Here is an 18,951-nt window from a genome sequence, read left to right on the forward strand (position 1 = left end):
CCTAATTTAATATTACTACGTTTAAGCATTAAGGGATTTGTAATACATTCTGCCTTTATGCATCTAAACAAAACAAGCTGAAAGCGCACGGTAATACGATGGGTGTCAAAGTCAATGTTTCACCAGTGTAGCACATTTTGGCAGAACATTGGTTTTGTCCTACTCTCGTCTCATCCCGTCTTTCCTGTTCATTTTGCTTTTGCTGCTCGTTTGGTGAAATATCGACAGTGCTGTCATTCTCAATAATGTTCCTCTCGGGTTCAAATTGAAAGGGTTGAACAGATGACATGTTTATGTTGCTAGAGTCATACTCTGGAAGCCAGGCAGTGTAGACAAATGACGTCACCGCCATGCGACGTCAACAACAATGGAGACCTACTAGTTAAACTGTTTTTAGAACTTTTATAAAAACAAAAACATCTAGACGGGTTTTAATATCAATTTATTGTAACTCAATACAATCATTCACATTGTTGGGCACGTTACTTTAAAAAAGTAATTAGTTATAGTTACTCACTACTTCTTCCAAAAAGTAACTGAGTTAGTAACTGAATTACTCTATAGTAAAAGTAACTAATTACCAGGGAACGTAACTATTTCCATTACTTTAAAAAGAAGTTGATGTATGTCAAAGAATTAGAAAGTTTGTGAGCAGTATTCGAGTCAGTTGAATAGAAAAGAACAGACAGGTAGTTGTGTTCTAGAACCTTGTAATATTTATTGCACCTCACCAGCAACAGATTTATCCTACACTTGAAGTGCAACAAAAATATACAGATTTGAATTTCTTACCACAGATGTCGACAAAAGCTTTGCCCCGGGACATAGATTACACTTTACATGCACGTTCTTTCCTTTAATTTCGACCAACTTGAAATAGTGTTTATAACTCCACCTCGTAAAGGACAAATTTTCCTCTGAATGCTCTGCCATCATATCCCTCTGCATCTGTTTTGCGTGTGTGTGTTTGCCGCACGCGCTGTTCCGGTTTGTGTGTGAAAACACCGGCTCTGAAGTTTGTTTAAAAAAAAAAAAAAAAAAAAAAAAAAAAACTTTCTTAACAAGAAATACACATATACAAACATAGGGCAAGACAATTCACATATTAACAACCAGCTCTGAAGTATGTGCGCTATTCGGCTCGAGCGTTTACTACTGGTGTCAACAATAATCGATGCATCCCGATGCGGGGCATGGACGATTCGATTCGATGCGGGCAACAAGCCGAATCGATTCAGCGCATTTTAAAATATATAGGTACCTTCAAAAATCTTCCCTGCGCAATTCCGGTGATGCAACGGATTTTGTTTCCCCATTTGTATTATTATTCTCATGTTTCATTTTATACACACTGCATAACTCTGGTCAAGTTTCCCACCAACCTCGTAGAAGCCAAAATGTCTCCAGATGTCTGCTTTCAATGTCTTAGGTGCATCAATAATCTTTCTCACTCCCTCTTTCTCCGCTTCAGCCATTGTTATGTTATGTCCTATCTCTTAGAGCAGGTGTGCCCAATCCCGGTCCTCGAGAGCCCCTATCCAGCTTGTCCAACAGTAAGAAAGTAAAAATAAATTCTTAATAATACCTCATAACTCTGAATGAACTGAATAAACTTTTTTAAACCTCTCAAAGTCCAAACAGTGCAACTTTCATGAAATTATTGTCACATTCTGCTGCTGGTTAGATTGTGTTTTGTTGCTGGGCGTGGGGCGTGGCACTTGAATCCAATGCAGGCTCGTCAACGCAGCATTTAAGCACGGGTGATCTCAGAGAAGGCTGCCGAGATATTTGCCTTGCTGATCGCTATTTGACATCTGGCACAATAATCTCGCTACATTTGCTTGTTATGCCCCTGCATTGGGTTTTTCTGTTAGTGTGCTGCTCTCGTTTGTAACCGCTGCCTATCGTCTTAGTTTGTCCGTCGACCTGCTGTCACCGACTCCTTTTGTTATTTCCACTGTCCCGCGATCGCGTGTTATTTTTTGTTTGCAATCATTAAACCCTTTTATGTATCCGCCGCTTGTTGTCTGCTTCGAGGTTCAACCTTGTTTCCGCATTTGCAGACGCTAACAATTATAAGTAATAATAATTGACCACAGCATCCCGTCTCTCCTTTTTTTCGGGAGGTGGGAGTCCCTTATTTCTATTTCTGAAAGGTGGCAACAATACTTTGGAAACACTTCCGAAATTACTGCGGCATTTCTTTCAGTAAAAGACAATAAAAGTAAAGTAGACGAAGTGAACTGACCAGAGATTGTGGCTCCGGTCCAGCGGCCTTCTTCCTCTGGATAGCAATCCTGCTCTAGCAGGCTCAAACTCGTTGTGTTCGTTCACGTTTCATCTTCAAATGTTTTATCAAGTTCGAGGTATTGAAACTGGCCGATTTAACTCCACATCTCCAAACTTTCAGGCCGCAAATCTTGCATGCAGCCATTGATTTTAATCGACGGGATTTCTATTTGGAAATATTTCCCGACCGCCGCGGCGCCGCCATATTTCCTGGTTTGTTTTTCGTCCATATGAAAAAGCCCCCTTTTGATTGGTCAGGAGTGGCTATTGGCCCGCTCTCATTGGTCTGGAGCAGGCCAATAGCGATAGCTGCTTGGTGTTCACATGTCATCACACAATACAGAGTGTAGTGAGCGCCAGGAGGAGAAAAAGGCTGTGGTCAAATGTTATAATAATGGACCGGTAAATGGTATCGGCCCCGTCTTTGTTGGTACTCGCCGATACTGATACCACCATTTCGGGCCGGATCGGCGCCCCCTGCCGATACTAGTATCGGTATCGGTGCATCTTTAGAAAACAATAAACCATGTCGCAAAGCGACCACAAGAGTTCGCTGTTGGACAGCACAAAAAGCCTTGCTGTAAAACTTACCAAAAGGCAGAATACTTTCTGAGGGGGACATGTGCGTTAATTGCGTCAAATATTTTAACGCGATTAATTTAAAAAATTAATTACCGCGCGTTAACGCGATAATTTTGACAGCCCTGATATATATATATGAACGTATTTTCATTTGACTTCAACCAGGAGTGACACAAGAGCCAGTACAAAGTTGTTTAATGTCTGACCGCTTGTCATGATTCACGAAAAATATGCTTTGCTTTAGAATTTTAATGCATCCCAGGCTTTAATGCATCGCGATGCATTGCCGAATCGAACCGAATCGAATCGTGACCCTCTGAATCGAATCGAATCGTGGCCCTCCGAATCGTAATCGAATCGAATCGTGAGGGCAGTGCTGATGCACACCTCTAGCGTTTACGTCACAGAATGGGGGATCACGTGAGATTTGACAACAACGCAGCCATATTGGAAGCAGGTCTGGCTCGCGGGACATTCAACTTTAACTTGCCAGTCCGATAAAGAGACAAACTCATTACTGAGGCGAAGAACAGATATATGATCAAACTTAAGGATGTGAACAATGTTGACCCTTACGAGCAAGCCGAAGACAAATGGAGTAAAGATGTCGACGGGCTTCCACAATTACGTGAAATGGACATTCTGCTGTATTGTTATCTGGTCTTTGCTTTTTGGAAAAGCCAGATAATGTTATTTGGTGCGTGTTACTAAACTCATCAGCGATTCCGAAATTACTATCGCTACAAAGCTACGAACAGTTTTGCTGCGGATGGATGTAGGACCTGCACATTATGACCGTATACAACGGCAACTCCATCGTTCTTGCAAAGGAAGGCTATGTGTGTTTACTATTTTCATTGCCATGAACCTGAACGCACCCAAAGTCTTGGATGACAAATAAACAGAGCAGAGTAGACTCGCTACGGCTGGTAGTTTCTTCAATTTATTCATAGTAAGTAACGCACCGCTTTTGACAGTCAGTAACGATAACGGCGTTGTAACGGCGGAAAAAATAATTAGTTAGATTACCCCGTTATTGAAAAAAATAACGCTGTTATGTAACGGCGTTTTTTATAACAGCGTTATTCCCAACACTGATAATTCGTACCTGTCAAGATGTACGGTTTCGGCGTAATTTGTACAAGTGAGCACGGATTTTTAAATGTGTATGCCGGACGTTCAAATCTTTACGTTTTTTTGTGCATTACGTTTTTGTTTTTCTCCGTTCGGATTTTGTCACCGTTTTGACAACGAGACAATGTGCGCTACATGTTGGTTGAATGACGCGAGAAAAGTCAGAGACACGGAGAGAGAAACACGATGCTAGGCTAGGTGGCTCCAATATTTCCTGACTGTAGCCGACAGCCTACAATCTACGCCTAGATACCAAATGCTTACAGAACTACATGCGAAATGACAGACGGCGGTGTTAATAAATAGCCGCCATTTTGAAGCAGTAGACTTCTCAGAAAGGCTCTGTTGTAGTGAACCTTCCTAGCGAACTTTTTATCTAAAATGCTCCTAAATCGGCAAAATCTTGACTTGAAAATATCTTTAAATGACGAAAGTTTTAAAACGTTAACATGTCGAAAGTAGACAGAAGGGAACTAATGCAAAAACGGTAGCAATTTTAACAACTTTAACAGTTGATTCACAACATTAAACGATTTCCAAACATACCAAAGGTTACTATGTTTTATTTATTCTATTATTATTTTTTTTTAATGAAAAAAAAAAAAACAAAAAAAAAAAAACATGAAAGCTAACACCAGTTACTTTGCCAAGTAACTAATTACTCTTACCTTCAGATAACTGAGTTACTGACTCAATTACTTTTTGGGAGAAGTAATTTGTAACTAATTAATTACTTTTCTAAAGTAAGATTAACAACACTGGTCATAAAGATGGAAGTCTGCAGAATGAAAAGTGACGAAAGCGGAGATTTCATTCTGCCAATTTGTTGCCGAACACAATTTGCCCGCAACTATTGCTGATCACTTCTCAGAATTAGCAAAAGAAATGTTCCCTGACTCAAAGATTGCAGCGGTAAGTTCCATTTTATCAATTGACCTCTTAAATTTATAATTGGCCACACTAATGAACTACCTTCAAGTCAAACTGAATTGCGAGCTGAAGTGCCATGAAGTGCAGCCATCAAGAATATGATAGAAATTGCCAAAAGTGCTACATACAATTATAACAAAAGTCACTGTTAAAATTTTAGTAATCATGATATTCTTTGATTGCACCAGGTTATATGTTACAATATTACCAATAAATACATATTATTTTAAAAATTGAGTTTTATTTTTGTTTCATATTGTACACTATATACAACGTTGTAAGATTAATCACCAATTTGTAAGGGCATACGTCACTATTTGAAAGATTGCCAACGGCCTCGGGTTGACAGTTATGATCATTTATATTCTAAGAACTACAAGATCCGTACAAGACGACTGAAAAGTAAAACATGTTAAAACTGCACACACAGAAACGTCATCACGGAACCAAGCGTCACTCACCTTTCACCCCGCCTTCCGGCATCTCTTCTTCAGCGCTACTCTGCGCAGGTCCATTTTCCGCCGGTGTCGGCTCCACCCCTTTCTCGCAATCGGCCCGGGGGCAGGAGCCCTCGACCTCGGACTCCGCCGTCGTCGTGGCTACGAGGACTTCCTTGACGGTGGCGGGCGGGCTCGAAGCGTCCGGGTCGGACGCTGGCTCGGAGGCGGACATTTCCTTGCTGTATTTGCTTTAGTGACGACAATGAAGATGAGTGACTCAGCACATCACGAGTCGCCGTTAATCACGCCGGGTGTCGACATGCTATAAACGGGAAGAAGAAAAACATGTTAAGTATGTCGCGGCCGAATTTGTCAACGGTGAAACAAACGTACCTATGCAACAGTTGTCATGTTGTCAGGAGGCGGGATTTCCACACGTAACTGAAGACAAGGAAAAAAACACAGGCGATAATTATCTACTACTACTTCTTATGCGATGCTAAAATGAGTCACTACAAACATCATAAAAATAAAAATCTCTTTGAAATAGCTAAAGCAAACTTGGTGTTGCCAATATTTCCTACCTTTATGATATAAAAACGACTCGTTAAAATACAAAGGTTTATATCGTCTTTGCAACACGTACCAATTAGCTGTTTTTTTTATGTTGTATGCATTAATTTACATTCAAAACACAATCCTCCAAAGTGTACTTTGTAGGGGTGGGAACCTCTTGATACAATAAAAGGCACACGATTAGAGATCGACCGATACGTGATTTTCAAATGCCAATACCTAAAAACATTTTCAACCAATTGCCGATATCCAAAGCCAATTTTGTCAGCCCATTTTTGAGGCCGCTGTTTTTTTTTTTTAAAGCACGTAGCTAATGAAAGGCAATTAAAAAAATGCTACAACAGCTTCAACTTTACAATAATGACCTTAGACTTAAAGTGCCAGTGACAGCATGAAAAAAATCTTAAATCCCAAATAGCATTATTATGTGAATTAGAATCATATTTTGAAACGAATCGACTATATATAACAATTTGGGCAGCAAAATGTCATGATTGTTTCAATCTCTCTACTCCAATATTTTTACAGGATATCTTTTTTATCTAACTATTTTCCCCCAATTGCTAAATAAATGGCATGGTCGTGACAAATAACAGTCTTGTGCTAAATGGAGTATGAAATATTAAAAATGCATTTATTCAGTACGACATGACAAAATTACTCCATAATGGTCAAAACTGTCGACTTCTTGCACCATCCATACGATATTTTATGCCACCAAAGTTAGTCAGGCTTTTATCATTTCCCTTCCCTGGCTTCGGAGAGCGTAAACAAAACAGGAGGCGGACAGCTACCCGACATGCTAACCCGGCGTTTTTGAATCTTATTCTCACCTTTCGAAAACAAAAAATCACAAAAAAGTACCGCGGATCATATCACACGGTGGTGGGGTTGTCGATTGTCTTCACCGATTGGCAACTCCCTGGTGGTGAGCAAGTTACAGCTCGTCGTTCCCCTGCTGCGGGCAGGAGTGCTCGTTGCCGGGGAAGCAGCTGGAGAATGACCACCGAGTGGTTGTTCCAATCTTTTTCGCCGGAGAGCGTAAACAAAACAGGAAGCGGACAGCTAGCCGACATGCTAACCTGACGTTTCCGAATCTTATTCTCACCTTTCGAAAACAAAAAAATCACAAAAAAGTACCTCGGACCATATCACACGGTGGTGGGGTTGTCGATTGTCTTCATCGATTGGCAACTCCCTGGCGGCGAGCAAGTTACAGCTCGTCGTTCCCCTGCTGTGGGCAGGAGTGATCGTTGCCGGGGAAGCAGCTGGAGAATGACCACCGAGTGGTTGTTCTAATCTTTTTCGCCGGAGAGCGTAAACAAAATAGGAAGCGGACAGCTAGCCGACATGCTAACCTGACGTTTCCGAATCTTATTCTCACCTTTCGAAAACAAAAAAATCACAAGTACCTCGGACCATATCACACGGTGGTGGGGTTGTCGATTGTCTTCATCGATTGGCAACTCCCTGGCGGCGAGCAAGTTACAGCTCGTCGTTCCCCTGCTGTGGGCAGGAGTGATCGTTGCCGGGGAAGCAGCTGGAGAATGACCACCGAGTGGTTGTTCTAATCTTTTTCGCCGGAGAGATGCTAACCCGGCGTTTATATTAATATACATATATAATATAACAATATTAATAATAATAATTCCTGTAATAACGTAACAAATTGGGTTTTAATGTGGCGGATGTGTTTTGCGTGCTGTACCTGAACGCACCGCGTCACTGACGTGACAGAGCGAGGGAGCGTTGCGGTTGAGAGTTTACTTTCACCCCCCCCCCCCCCCCCCACTGTATTTTTTATAGATTTTCCAACAAATAATTCACACCGTCAAAAAAAATACCATGAAAAACACACCAGAACACAACCCCCCCCCCAAAAAAATGTTCCTCTACCATTATTAAGCTCCAGTTTCACCTCTTTTTTTTTTTCTTCCTCCTCCTTCTTCCCCTTTTATCCTCCATAACACAGAATCACAGTTCACAGTTTGATCCAGCGGCCCTCATGTTAGTTTCCTCTTTTTGCCCTTCAAAATGTATGTCATGCGTTCTAGAGGCATTACTGAGTTATTATTAAGTTTACTTTCACTTTTAATGTTTTGTTGAGAATGCCGTCAACTGCGGCTGACAGTAGGTGTGTTGTGTTGGAAAAGTTCTGAAATAAATTATAAAAACCTGACGAAGCTGGTGATTTCTTTGGCGATGATACCACCACAATACTACAATCGTCACCTCAAGTTATAAAAACTGGCGAACAGAGGTCGAAGGAGGACCGTGGAGATCGTAGACATTCTATGGCTGTATTGTTGCTCCAGTTCACGTTTCAATCTATGGCTGTATTGTTGCTCCAGTTCAAGTTTCAATCATTTGCATCTTCATTTCAATGGTAAGCGGCACCTTTTTCTTTGTTTCACCACCTGTACCAACCTTTTTGAAACCTGTGTTGATTTCTCTTACAAGAAAATCCGGCGTGCGTCCATCTGCGGCACTGTCATGTCGTCATATTTCGAGCATGTCGTCGGATGTAGAAACAAATGGCGAGTAGGGTTGTGCATCGCTTGAAATTGAACGATTCCGGTTCCGATTACGATTCCACATTTTGATTCCGGTTCCGAACGATTCTTGATTCCGATTCTTTTAAGAGGCAGGGTCCAAAAAAAAAAAAAAAAGGCAGGGTAAAAAAAATTGCATGGTCTATATTAAAGTCTTAACCTCTCGATGATTTTTTAGATTATATGCACTTCTCACAGTGCTAATTTTGACTTGTATATACATATCAGTCTTTGAACTTGAGCAATTTTTTTCTCGCTTGGCGGTCTGGGCATCGAAACATGGAATCGAAATTAAAAAATTCGAACAATTCCGGGAGCATCGGCGTGATAGAACCCGTTCCCATCGATGCTCGATGCCCAACCCTAATGGCGAGTCAAATTTACGTCGGATGTCGAAAAGTATCGAAGTGTGTATCGAAGCGGTCATATGTCGAGGTACCACTGTAACTCAATTAACATGGCTGAATCCAGCTGCTCCCTGTTTAGACTAACATTAGCTATGTTTTTGTTTGACCTTATGTTTTTTAACGCATTCGTAATTTAGTTTATAGGTATATTCAGCCGTTTTTTGTGGAAATATGTTTGAAGCATTTGTCAAGAGCAATGTAAAAATAAAAACGTTAGCATTTTATAGCATTAAAGCTGCGTACTTTAGCTATGTAAGTTAGCCAATTGTTCTTTTATTATTCTTAGGTCCTCTTTTTTTTTTTTTTTTTAAATACCGTTTATGGCTAAGCTCATGTATTTTAATTTTCATGTTCCTTATCAGACTACTCGATTATTTGAACTAACTAGTTATTGGTTAATCGACTACTAAAATAATCGATAACTGCAACCTTACATTATTCTAGTGGAAAATTTAGGTAGCATCCTGAAGTCAATATTCTGCCCAGTTTAACTCATTGGCTAATTTTTACTTTGACTAAACAGTAACTTCAGCATACTACCACTTAAATCACTCAAACCCAAGAAAGAGATCCATAACATTCCTACTCTTCAAAGTTCAAACGGCTTGAATACTTTTTCATCAGTGTCACTCATTGGCTGCCATTGACGGCGATAGACGTCTAATCCATTTGAATAGCAGTGATCATCCATTGAACTACAACTATGTACCATCTATAAAATACTAATATGTATTTTGTACTCACAAACGAGCCTGAGTTGAGTTGAACAAGCTGTGCTAAGTTAGCTTGGCACGCTAAAACAGTGGCGTCACACGCCACGCCCACCTCCACCTCACAATAACAAACGCTGACGTCACAGCGTTAGCCAAGCTAATGCGTTAGCTCATCTAAAGACGAGGCGGAAATAAATATTGATAGGTTTTAGTTGACACTTAACGACAAGTAAGGCTAGTTAGCGAGCCACGAAGAAATAAAAACACGAAATGCAAAAGCAACGCACGCAGTCTTTGTGTGTACAAAGTAGGAAATGTCGATAAGTTGTAAGAAGAAACTCTCAATTTCAACTAGCTTTGACGTTTTGACGTATTCCAGTTGTCTCTCGCATGAATAAGGGGCGAGCCAAGTTTAAAAAAAACAACAAAAACAAACAAATAATAATCCATAATTGGACATTCTTACCTTTGTGGCCACCTCACGCTGCTGCAATCTTACTTTGTTGACAGTTACTCAGTGGGCGGAGCGTCAGTTATTTATTTATATATAAAAATATATACTTACAAATATATATTTTTTGCTGTCGATGGCAGACTTGAAAGCGCTTTTCACAAAATCATGATAATGTTATAGGAGGGCAAAAAATAGTTTGCACCTAACGTGACATGATTGTGCATGCCACCAGTCAATATGGTGAGGATGGAAATGAGTCAGCAGGTGGCAGCACTCGCTTGTCACTTTTCAAACTAAAAGTCGTCGCAATGTTTTTGGGGTAAATACATTTGCTTTGTCACACGACATAAACTCACACAACTTGTTAAGATTTAGCATAACCATTACAAATGAATTTACAGCAGCTTGTTCACGTTCACAAAAAGCGATTGTTCATTTAAAAACTCATGTGTCGTTCGCGACCGGAAGTAGCATTTCTGTTAGCATGATAGCGACCCACTTGTCCTGTTTTGTGTTCAAATCCCCCTCTAAAAGTTTCACACAAAGAAAAATTTGACTGGCACTTAAATACAAAGATAACTCGCGTAGTTGTTGAATGTTTATTCGTTTCCTTTCTTCTTGAATAACTTTGGCCCGTTCACCAGGCAACCAGATAGCTATTACCGTAAAGTGGCAAAGTGCGTCGCAAACTCCATCTGACACGTAAACCCACGGACGCGTTGGATTTATTTGTGTTCATTACGACAGCTTGCTTGCTTTAAAATAGATATTTTAGGGGGGGGGGGTTGTATTTATTTTCGTTGATGAATGAGGCCGCCGTAAACATGATAAATGTGTTGCAACCAAGAGACTCTTGGGCACGTCTCGCCCATGTGGAGTAAATTTGAATGAACTTCCATTTGATTGACACGTCACATTTACAATGCATACAGCATTTAGTGAAACTAAATGTGCACAAGCAGTCGTTTATAATCTATATTTTCATAATATATGCAAGTGTAAGACATGAGATGACATTGTACTATACCGTAATTTCCGGACTATAAGCCGCTACTTTTTGCCCTTATTTTGAAACCTGCGGTTTATAGGCCAGTGCGGCTTATTCATCCATTTATTTGGGTTAACAGGTAACACTTTATTTAATGGCGGCGTCATAAGACTGCCATAAGACAGTCATAATTGTGACATGACACTATCATGGGCATTAATGAATGGTTATGACAGATGTCATTAAGTATCATCCGGCAGATTATGTCGCGAACTCCATTTATGTCTCGCTCGGACCTTTTACATCCATTCAAAAGTAAGATAATTTGCCGGATGACACAAAATGACATCCGTCATAAGCATTCGTTAATGCTCATGGCAGTGTCATGTCATAATTATGATGGTCTTATGACAGTGGTGTGGCACCACTGTCAAATAGAGTGTTACCATATACCATAGCTAGCAATTAATGAAACAACTGAAACAGTAAGTGAAGACATAATTAGCACAGAACATGAATTTTGATTGTTATTTACATCTGTAGCGCTGCAATGCATGCTAGGAGGCATGTTGGATGACAATGGTGTTGACAGCACAGGTTGACTGTTTACCACAAGGGAGCAGTGATGGCCAAATGAAGCTTCTTGAAGAAATGAAGCCAATTGGTTCAAAGCGTCACGGTGTTTCATTTGGTCTCAAATAACGTTTTACCGGTTTTATCTTTTGGTGTAAATATCCCATAATGCAATGAGGACAGCTCGGCTTATAGTCCACTGCGGCTTACCTATTAACAAATGCCGTTTTCGTGTCAAATTTTGCAATTACTTCTTATGTGGGCCGGACCAGTTTATTTTAGGCCAAATAAGTTAACTCACTCGCTGCCATTGACGGTGCCAGACGTCCAATTAATTTTGACTAGGAATCGCACTTTCCATCACTGAACTATGAGCATTCACAGCTAGTCCATTGAAGTTTAAGTGAATTGGACGTCTATTGTTGTCATTGGAAGCCAAAGCGTTAATTTCGGATCACTTCCCTGCAATTTTAGTAGTGCTGCAACGATTAAACGATTAACTCGAGTAATTCGATTAGAAAAAAGCTTCAGGTCAAATTTTGCTGCTTTGAGGATTCGTTTAATTAGAGTGGGGTTGTGATGTTTTTTTTATGAAAGTGTTTGCATTTAGTTTGATCAATTTGGGTGAATAGGCAGCCCTCTGGTGGCAACAGTGAATATGACATAACTCGTCTAACATGGCTGCTTCCTGTTAAGACCAAAGTAAGGTATGTTTTCTTTCTAGCTAATATGTTTGTTTATGCATTCGTTATTTAGTTTAGAAGTATATTTAGCAGTTTTTTTGTGGGAATATGTGTTTGAACGATTTGTTAAGAGCTTTTTTTTTTTTAAATTAAAAAAAAAAAAAAAAAAGAGTTAGCATTTTATAGCATTTAAGCTTGCGGACTTTTGCTAATGCAAGTTAGCCAATTGTTTGTTTTTTTTTTTGGTTGTACTTAGAAAGTTATTATTCAATGCATTTATTGCTCTTGTGAAATGATTGTGCCATTCTACATTGTTTGAATAAACACTCAAGTATTTGGTATTCACATTTTATGCTCTTTTGAAAGTTCATTCTTGGCAAGTCAAAATAAATGTTATTGCAAGCATAAACACTCTGTTTTACATCTCCTAAAATGTATCCTGCAATGCATCAAATGTTTTTAATACGACTACTCGATTAGTCGAACTAACTCATCGATAGATTAATCGATTATCTAAATAATCGATAGCTGCATCCCTAAATTTTTGGGTAGTTACAGGCCGCTTCCTGTACATTTGGAGCATTTTCTGTTGATTTTGGAGCATTTTCTGTTTATTAAGGGCATTTCCAAGTCGCTTCCAGTTCATTGGTCACTTCCTGTTGGTTTTGGGGCATTTTGGGATCACTTCCTTGTTAGCTCATTGTCTGGAATTGATGCTGCTAGATAGATGTTGAAGGAATCTGACCTTTCAGCCAGACTGCCGAATCACGCCAGCCGAACCGCCAGACCCGGGCTGGCGCAGAGCCGACAACCTGGCCAAAAGGCCAAACTTCGCACATTGTCTTAACCCTATCAGGGAATTTCAATTTTGAACTCCGAGACAAGTATCAATCAATAGCTCAGATAAGAGAAAAAATCAAACCCAGCCAAGGATTGCCTGCTTCAAAGACTTTATGAACAAGATATACATATCCAGGGTACAACGGTGTGCTCCAGCCAGGTGCTGTGAACACGCAGGAGTACAATAAGAATACACAAGTCAAGGGTCTTTATGCCTGTTGAAAGGGCGTTGCTTACTACAAAACAATACCTACTGAGAAAATATAAGTAAAAGTTATTGCTGCTCAACGCTGGTGGTTTTCCACAGAAAAACATCTTGAGTTAAGACCTTGGAAACTTTGCCGTAGCTGGCACGAAAGGGAGTAAATCAGATAAGGAAGTCCACATAAACTCTTTGCATCATGTTCAAAGAAATGAATAGCGCACACGAACATGAATAGATACAGTCACAGCACAAATAAATATAGTATCATAGCAGGTATGTGCTTTATAAGCATGAATAAAATATTCTTTCACAAACCCCTTGTACTGACTCAATTTTGAAAGCTGGAAAAAGTCTTCGAAACACAAGTTGACAATTATTCAGGTCAACAGCGATCAAACTGCAAGGCAAAACAGCAACAGACCCAGGCGAGGAGGCAGACTGGTTCCAGGGCCACCATATCAGAAGTCGACAAAAGATTCCCGAGAAAAATGACGATTAGTTAAGCATTCAGTCATTTAAAGGCTTTGGTGAGGCGGGCCGTGGTCCGGAAGAAGGGTGTGTTTGGCCGTTGTTTAGTATAATCTTCTATCGCAGTTTGAGCTTTTTAGTTCGTGCGTCATAGTTGCTGAGTCACTAGGGGTGTAACGGTACACAAAAATCTCGGTTCGGTACGTACCTCGGTTTTGAGGTCACGGTTCAGTTCATTTTCGGTACAGTAAAAAAACAAAATGCAAAATATAAATGTTCTAGTTGTTTATTACACACTTTTGTGCTTTAAACAATAGGAACATTAGCCTATACATAGCTAAAATTCTGCTCAAAAAGTAGCGGGTATTTAACGATGATCAAACAACAATTTGCCTTTCAGACCCCGCGTATTGGTCCACTTTCTTTCTGAAAGAAAGAAGAAAAAAGAAGTCCTGTGCTAAAGAGAAACGCAATCCCAATGACAAAGATTTTAACATGTATTTTACAAATGAAATGCCTCAATGAAACATTTTTTTTCGTATGAATGGTTTTCAAAAGCTTTATTGGTGGATTTTGTCAAGTTAAAGCGCCACACAGAAATTCATAAATTTAATTGTGTAAGCAGGATGTGTGTATTATTCTTATTATTTAATTACAGGTGTTTTAGCTCATTTCAATTTATTTTATTTAAATGGGCTATTATTTATTTTATTATGTGTTTATATTTTACAAATGTGATGTAGTATTCATTTATATTGTATATTTTATGTTGTTTAACTTTAGTTCCTATGTGAATATTAGTTCCTATTTGTTTTGTTGTGGTAGGAGGGTTTTCTATTGAACACGGGGCTGTGTTGGTTATTATTATAGCAGAGAAGACAGCAGTAAATCAACAAAGACAAGTCAACTGTGCCCCGATCTACCACTCAAGAGATCTGATGGACTCAAAAAGTAGGTTACGAATTACGATTGCATATTAGTTTGAAAATCGACCAGATCCACCGTATTATTACACGAGTGACTTCCGGCCCGATCCTAGCTAGTAGTATTGACGAAGGAGGGCCGCGTCTCGCGTCAAATAATAAACTGCCGTTCTTTTCGCGTGCGTCGCGTTGAGCCGCTTCTGGGACGCATCTAACATGCGGCCGCACTGCGACTGATGTGCATTGGCTAATTGACTCTAACGCCCGCGTTTCACTGCGTTCTCGCGGTGGCGACATTGTCACGCCGTTGACGTTTCTGGACTGTCCTACCGATTTGGTTCTCATTATAGTAGAGAAGACGAAACTGTAACCCGATCAACTCACAGCCTTGAAAAGTAAGGGTTATATTCCGTCAGAAACTCGTTCGGTACGCGTCCGTTCTGAACTGACATGTACATGTACGGTAACACCCTTATGAGTCACCGTAACTGGGGCAACCGCAGTGGGAGATTTTGCCCGCCTCAGCGTCAAAGGGGCGCTTGGAGTCTTATCAGTCGTGTTATCAGTTGGATATCGAGCGTTCTCTGGTGTACCTTGTGTTTGGACAGGACGTCCCGCCATTTGTTCTGGACTGTCCAGAAGAGCTGATTGTGGGATTTGGTGTTGCAGACATGGGCCTTTAGATGTCTTGCCTATTACCTGGTTGTCATCGTCCATCTTGGGCTTCCGTGGTCAGAAGGCGTCATGTACAGTACTCTATATATTTTTTTAAATTATTAAATTTATTAGGATCATGGAAGCTTCCACTTGGAGAAAATATATACATACAGTATATCCTGTATATACATAATATAATAAAAATATACAGTACTGTGCAAAAGTTTTAGGCAGGTGTCCTGCCTAAAACTTTTGCACAGTACCGTATGTCTTATGCCCTATATCAAATATATTCTGCTTTTTTTCCCTTAAATTATGATATAAATGTTACTTATTTTATATTGGGTGTTTTAGAGCAATACAAACAGTTCAACAGTTAATACCAGAAAAGATACTATTCCCTGATTGATTATATTAAGTGTGTTAGAGTAATACAAACAGTCGAATGGTAAATATGAGAAAAGATACTATTCCCTTCATTGTCAAATCTAGTGGAGGGAGTGAATGATCGAATGTGATTGAAGTGCAGTTGTGCACACACTAAATCACAAATTTTATCTGGTTGGATGGCACCGATGTCAAAATTAAATCATGTTATTCCGTATGTACAGTAGTTGCAACATGGCAGTGTAACACCACTGACATAAAAGTACATGACAATTTCTGCAATTGTGAATGACTAAAGATCACAAGTACTGTTGAGAACACCATGTTTGGAAGGTGCTGTGCGCTTTCGTAATGGCATTTGTGCCATTATGATTCATATTTCAACACTAAAATGGTTTCAACAACTGAGGAATGCGTATTACTTGACAAACCGGTGCTCGATGAATTCCCCGAATTAATTGTAGACAATGCCTAATAGAGGGTTGGATATGTTGGCCCTCAGTGGACACAAAAACGCAATGTGTTTAGGCAGGGCGAGTTAAGTCACAGGGTGGCCCTACCGCTTCAAATGGATTGGACGTCTATCACTATCACAAAGTTAATATAGATTATTTCATTAATTAAACTAAAGGTCTCAAAAACGGCAACTTAGGTCTGTTCTCATCAATCAAAATATTTTCTTCCAGGTCTTTTTGTCAATCTCCTTCCGCGCCTCCCTTCACTCCATCTGGTCATCTCTTATATACTCCTCCAGGCCAGCTGCAATAGCGTACCGCACGAATGCTATTTTTAGACCGTGACGTCGCATCGTAAAGCGGAAGTGGGACATTATAGACACGCCCTCACATACAAACCATTATATTTCTGCTAGTTTTCTCTGGTAATCTTTCAAAAACGAACATGCTGATCAAGCACTGCTGATATGGAACTTGTAGTAACGACTCTAGATGCTACGACATATGAAGGATGTTTTCTTCATACGTTTCCCGAAACCCAAAAAATGTGAAGAATGGATCAACTTGCGCGGACGTCCAAAAGTCCAGTTTATCGTCAGGTGAAGCCATTCACATTTCATATGTAGTAAACATTTTGTTAGGGGCCATGGTTCTACAGAGGACGAAGACGTGAGCCATTTTGATATTTTACTTATTTTTTAGCGTTGCGTTTTGCCATGCTGCTTGTCTGACAATGAATGACCTGAAAAAAATTAAAATGGTAGCTGACTGCCTCTGTTGTTACCTTTTCTGTTGTAAAAAAAAAACAACAACAACAACATTAGTAAGGGGGAATTGTAAATAAATTATAGAATTAATATTTGTTATCAATAAAAAAATTAAAAGTGTTCGTTGGCTGTCAACGAGTAGCATTTGCGATCGCTACACAAAAATAGCAATGTAAGTTGCCCAAAAGAACGATCAGAGACCTAAGACAACCAGAGGATATAATATATAAGATAGACAGGGCATATGGTGGTACAGGATAGATTTTTGAAACAGGACAATGTCATTGTCAGTGGCGTAAGAAAAAGGTGTCGATAAAAAAAGCAACATCTGGATCAGGTCGGCTCTTTTTCAGCCTTTGACACTCAAGCTATCTCTTTAACCGAACATTTGTATGTTCATCCACATCTTTACCAGTGAATTTGGCACCAGGGACATCATTTTCGGACAGAATTGGTAGGTTTAGCTCTGTAACATCTCCTTCGTACACTTTTTCCATTCATTTACTATTGGGGACAAACGAGAACCTGTCCCCCCTTAGCAACAGTAGCTAATGTCATGAATATTAAAGAGCGGAAGTGACGTGTCGCATGTGGTACGCCATTAAATGGATTAAGTAGCAACACCTGGAGGAGTTGTGCGGCATGCTGGGAGGCGAAGTCTTTGGGCTGGCGGCCATTTTGACTGGGTTCTTCATCTCTGGCCAAAGAATGTGTCAGGAAATAAAACACACGAGTATTCTATTCGACAGTCACAACGAGAGAAACCTCCCACTTATCGGGGATGAAACCATTTGCAGTCAGGAATCACTCGAGTCAGCTTCAAAGTTTAATGTGCACACGGGGTCGGCAGCTGAGAGGCTCTGTGTAGCATCGCGAGTCATCTCCCAACAAGTTCCCGTGTTGCCTTTTTATTTAGTAGCAATAGTCAAAACATGTCAAAACAGTGGGTGTGTGGTGCGCAATGATTGGTTAGTTCAGAATAGCAACAGTTTGGGAAGTGAGTGAGCTCTAACTGCTTCTCCTTATTTGGTGTTGTTTCTCAAAATTGGATGCTTACTGTGAAACAGAAATGAAACTTATTACAGTCCAACCTGGGGAGTTTCCACAGAAAAACATCCTGAGTTATGACCTTAGAAACTAGCTCTGGCTAGTAGTCAAATCTTGATAAGGCAGTCAACAGGCATCATTGTGGAAGTTCAAAGGAATATATATGAAGCACACATATTTGGAATGCACGAACATAAATACAGTCTCACATGCTAGCATAAAGTTTCACAACAGTTAATAATTGTGTTTTATAAGCATGAATAAAATATTCTTTCACAGAATGGAACGGCCCTCTACTACTTGCCCCTGAATGATGTCACAAGCATTACGTTTCAAATTAGAAAGTGGAATTTCTGAGGAAAATGCGATGGTAGCTATGTTTTGCCAGCTAAACCCCCTGACATCACTTCCTATTGATATCAGTTCACCACCTCTTGATTTGGAGGCATTTCAGGGTCACTTCCTGTAGATATTGGGTTACTTCATATTGATTTTGGGGCATTTCAAGATCACTTCCTGTTGATTTGAGGCATTCCAGGGTCACTTCCTGTAGATGTCCAGTTACCTCCTGTTGATTTTGGAGCATTTCAGAGTCACTTCCTGTTGATTGGGGGCATTTTATGGTCATTTCCTGTTGATTTGGGGGCATTTCAGGGTCACTCCCTGTTCATGTTGGGACACTTGTTGATTTTGGGGCATTTCAGGGTCATTTCCTGTTTATTTCGGGACATACCAGGGTCACTTCCTGTTCATATTGGCTCATTTCGTATTGATTTGGGGGCGTTTCAGGGTCACTTCCTGTTCATATTGGGTCACTTGTTGATTTTGGGGCATTCCAAAGTCACTTCCTGTTCATGTTAAGTTGATTCCTGTTGAGTTGG

At 40.1% G+C, this 18,951-nt stretch overlaps 1 protein-coding gene across 5 annotated transcripts in view; it reads right to left on the bottom strand.

The window, feature by feature from the left end:
* Positions 1-10,322, bottom strand: part of mindy1 (MINDY lysine 48 deubiquitinase 1) — a 35,942-nt gene extending 25,620 nt beyond the window's left edge. The window contains exons 1-4 of one of the 5 annotated variants that reach the window (XM_057827590.1): positions 10,090-10,228; positions 8,379-8,585; positions 5,769-5,816; positions 5,397-5,697 (exon numbers count right to left, since the gene is read on the bottom strand). In XM_057827590.1, the coding sequence (XP_057683573.1) occupies positions 5,397-5,607 (211 nt within the window). In that variant the 5' untranslated portion in view covers positions 5,608-5,697; positions 5,769-5,816; positions 8,379-8,585; positions 10,090-10,228. Of the gene's footprint in view, positions 1-5,396; positions 5,698-5,768; positions 5,817-8,378; positions 8,586-9,654; positions 10,021-10,089 lie in introns of those variants that run through there. The other 4 variants (XM_057827593.1, XM_057827592.1, XM_057827589.1 and 1 more) reach the window with 4 other exon arrangements.
* Between the last annotated feature and the right edge of the window lie 8,629 nt (positions 10,323-18,951).

Source organism: Corythoichthys intestinalis, chromosome 22, assembly GCF_030265065.1.
Source record: "Corythoichthys intestinalis isolate RoL2023-P3 chromosome 22, ASM3026506v1, whole genome shotgun sequence".
Taxonomy (NCBI): domain Eukaryota; kingdom Metazoa; phylum Chordata; class Actinopteri; order Syngnathiformes; family Syngnathidae; genus Corythoichthys; species Corythoichthys intestinalis.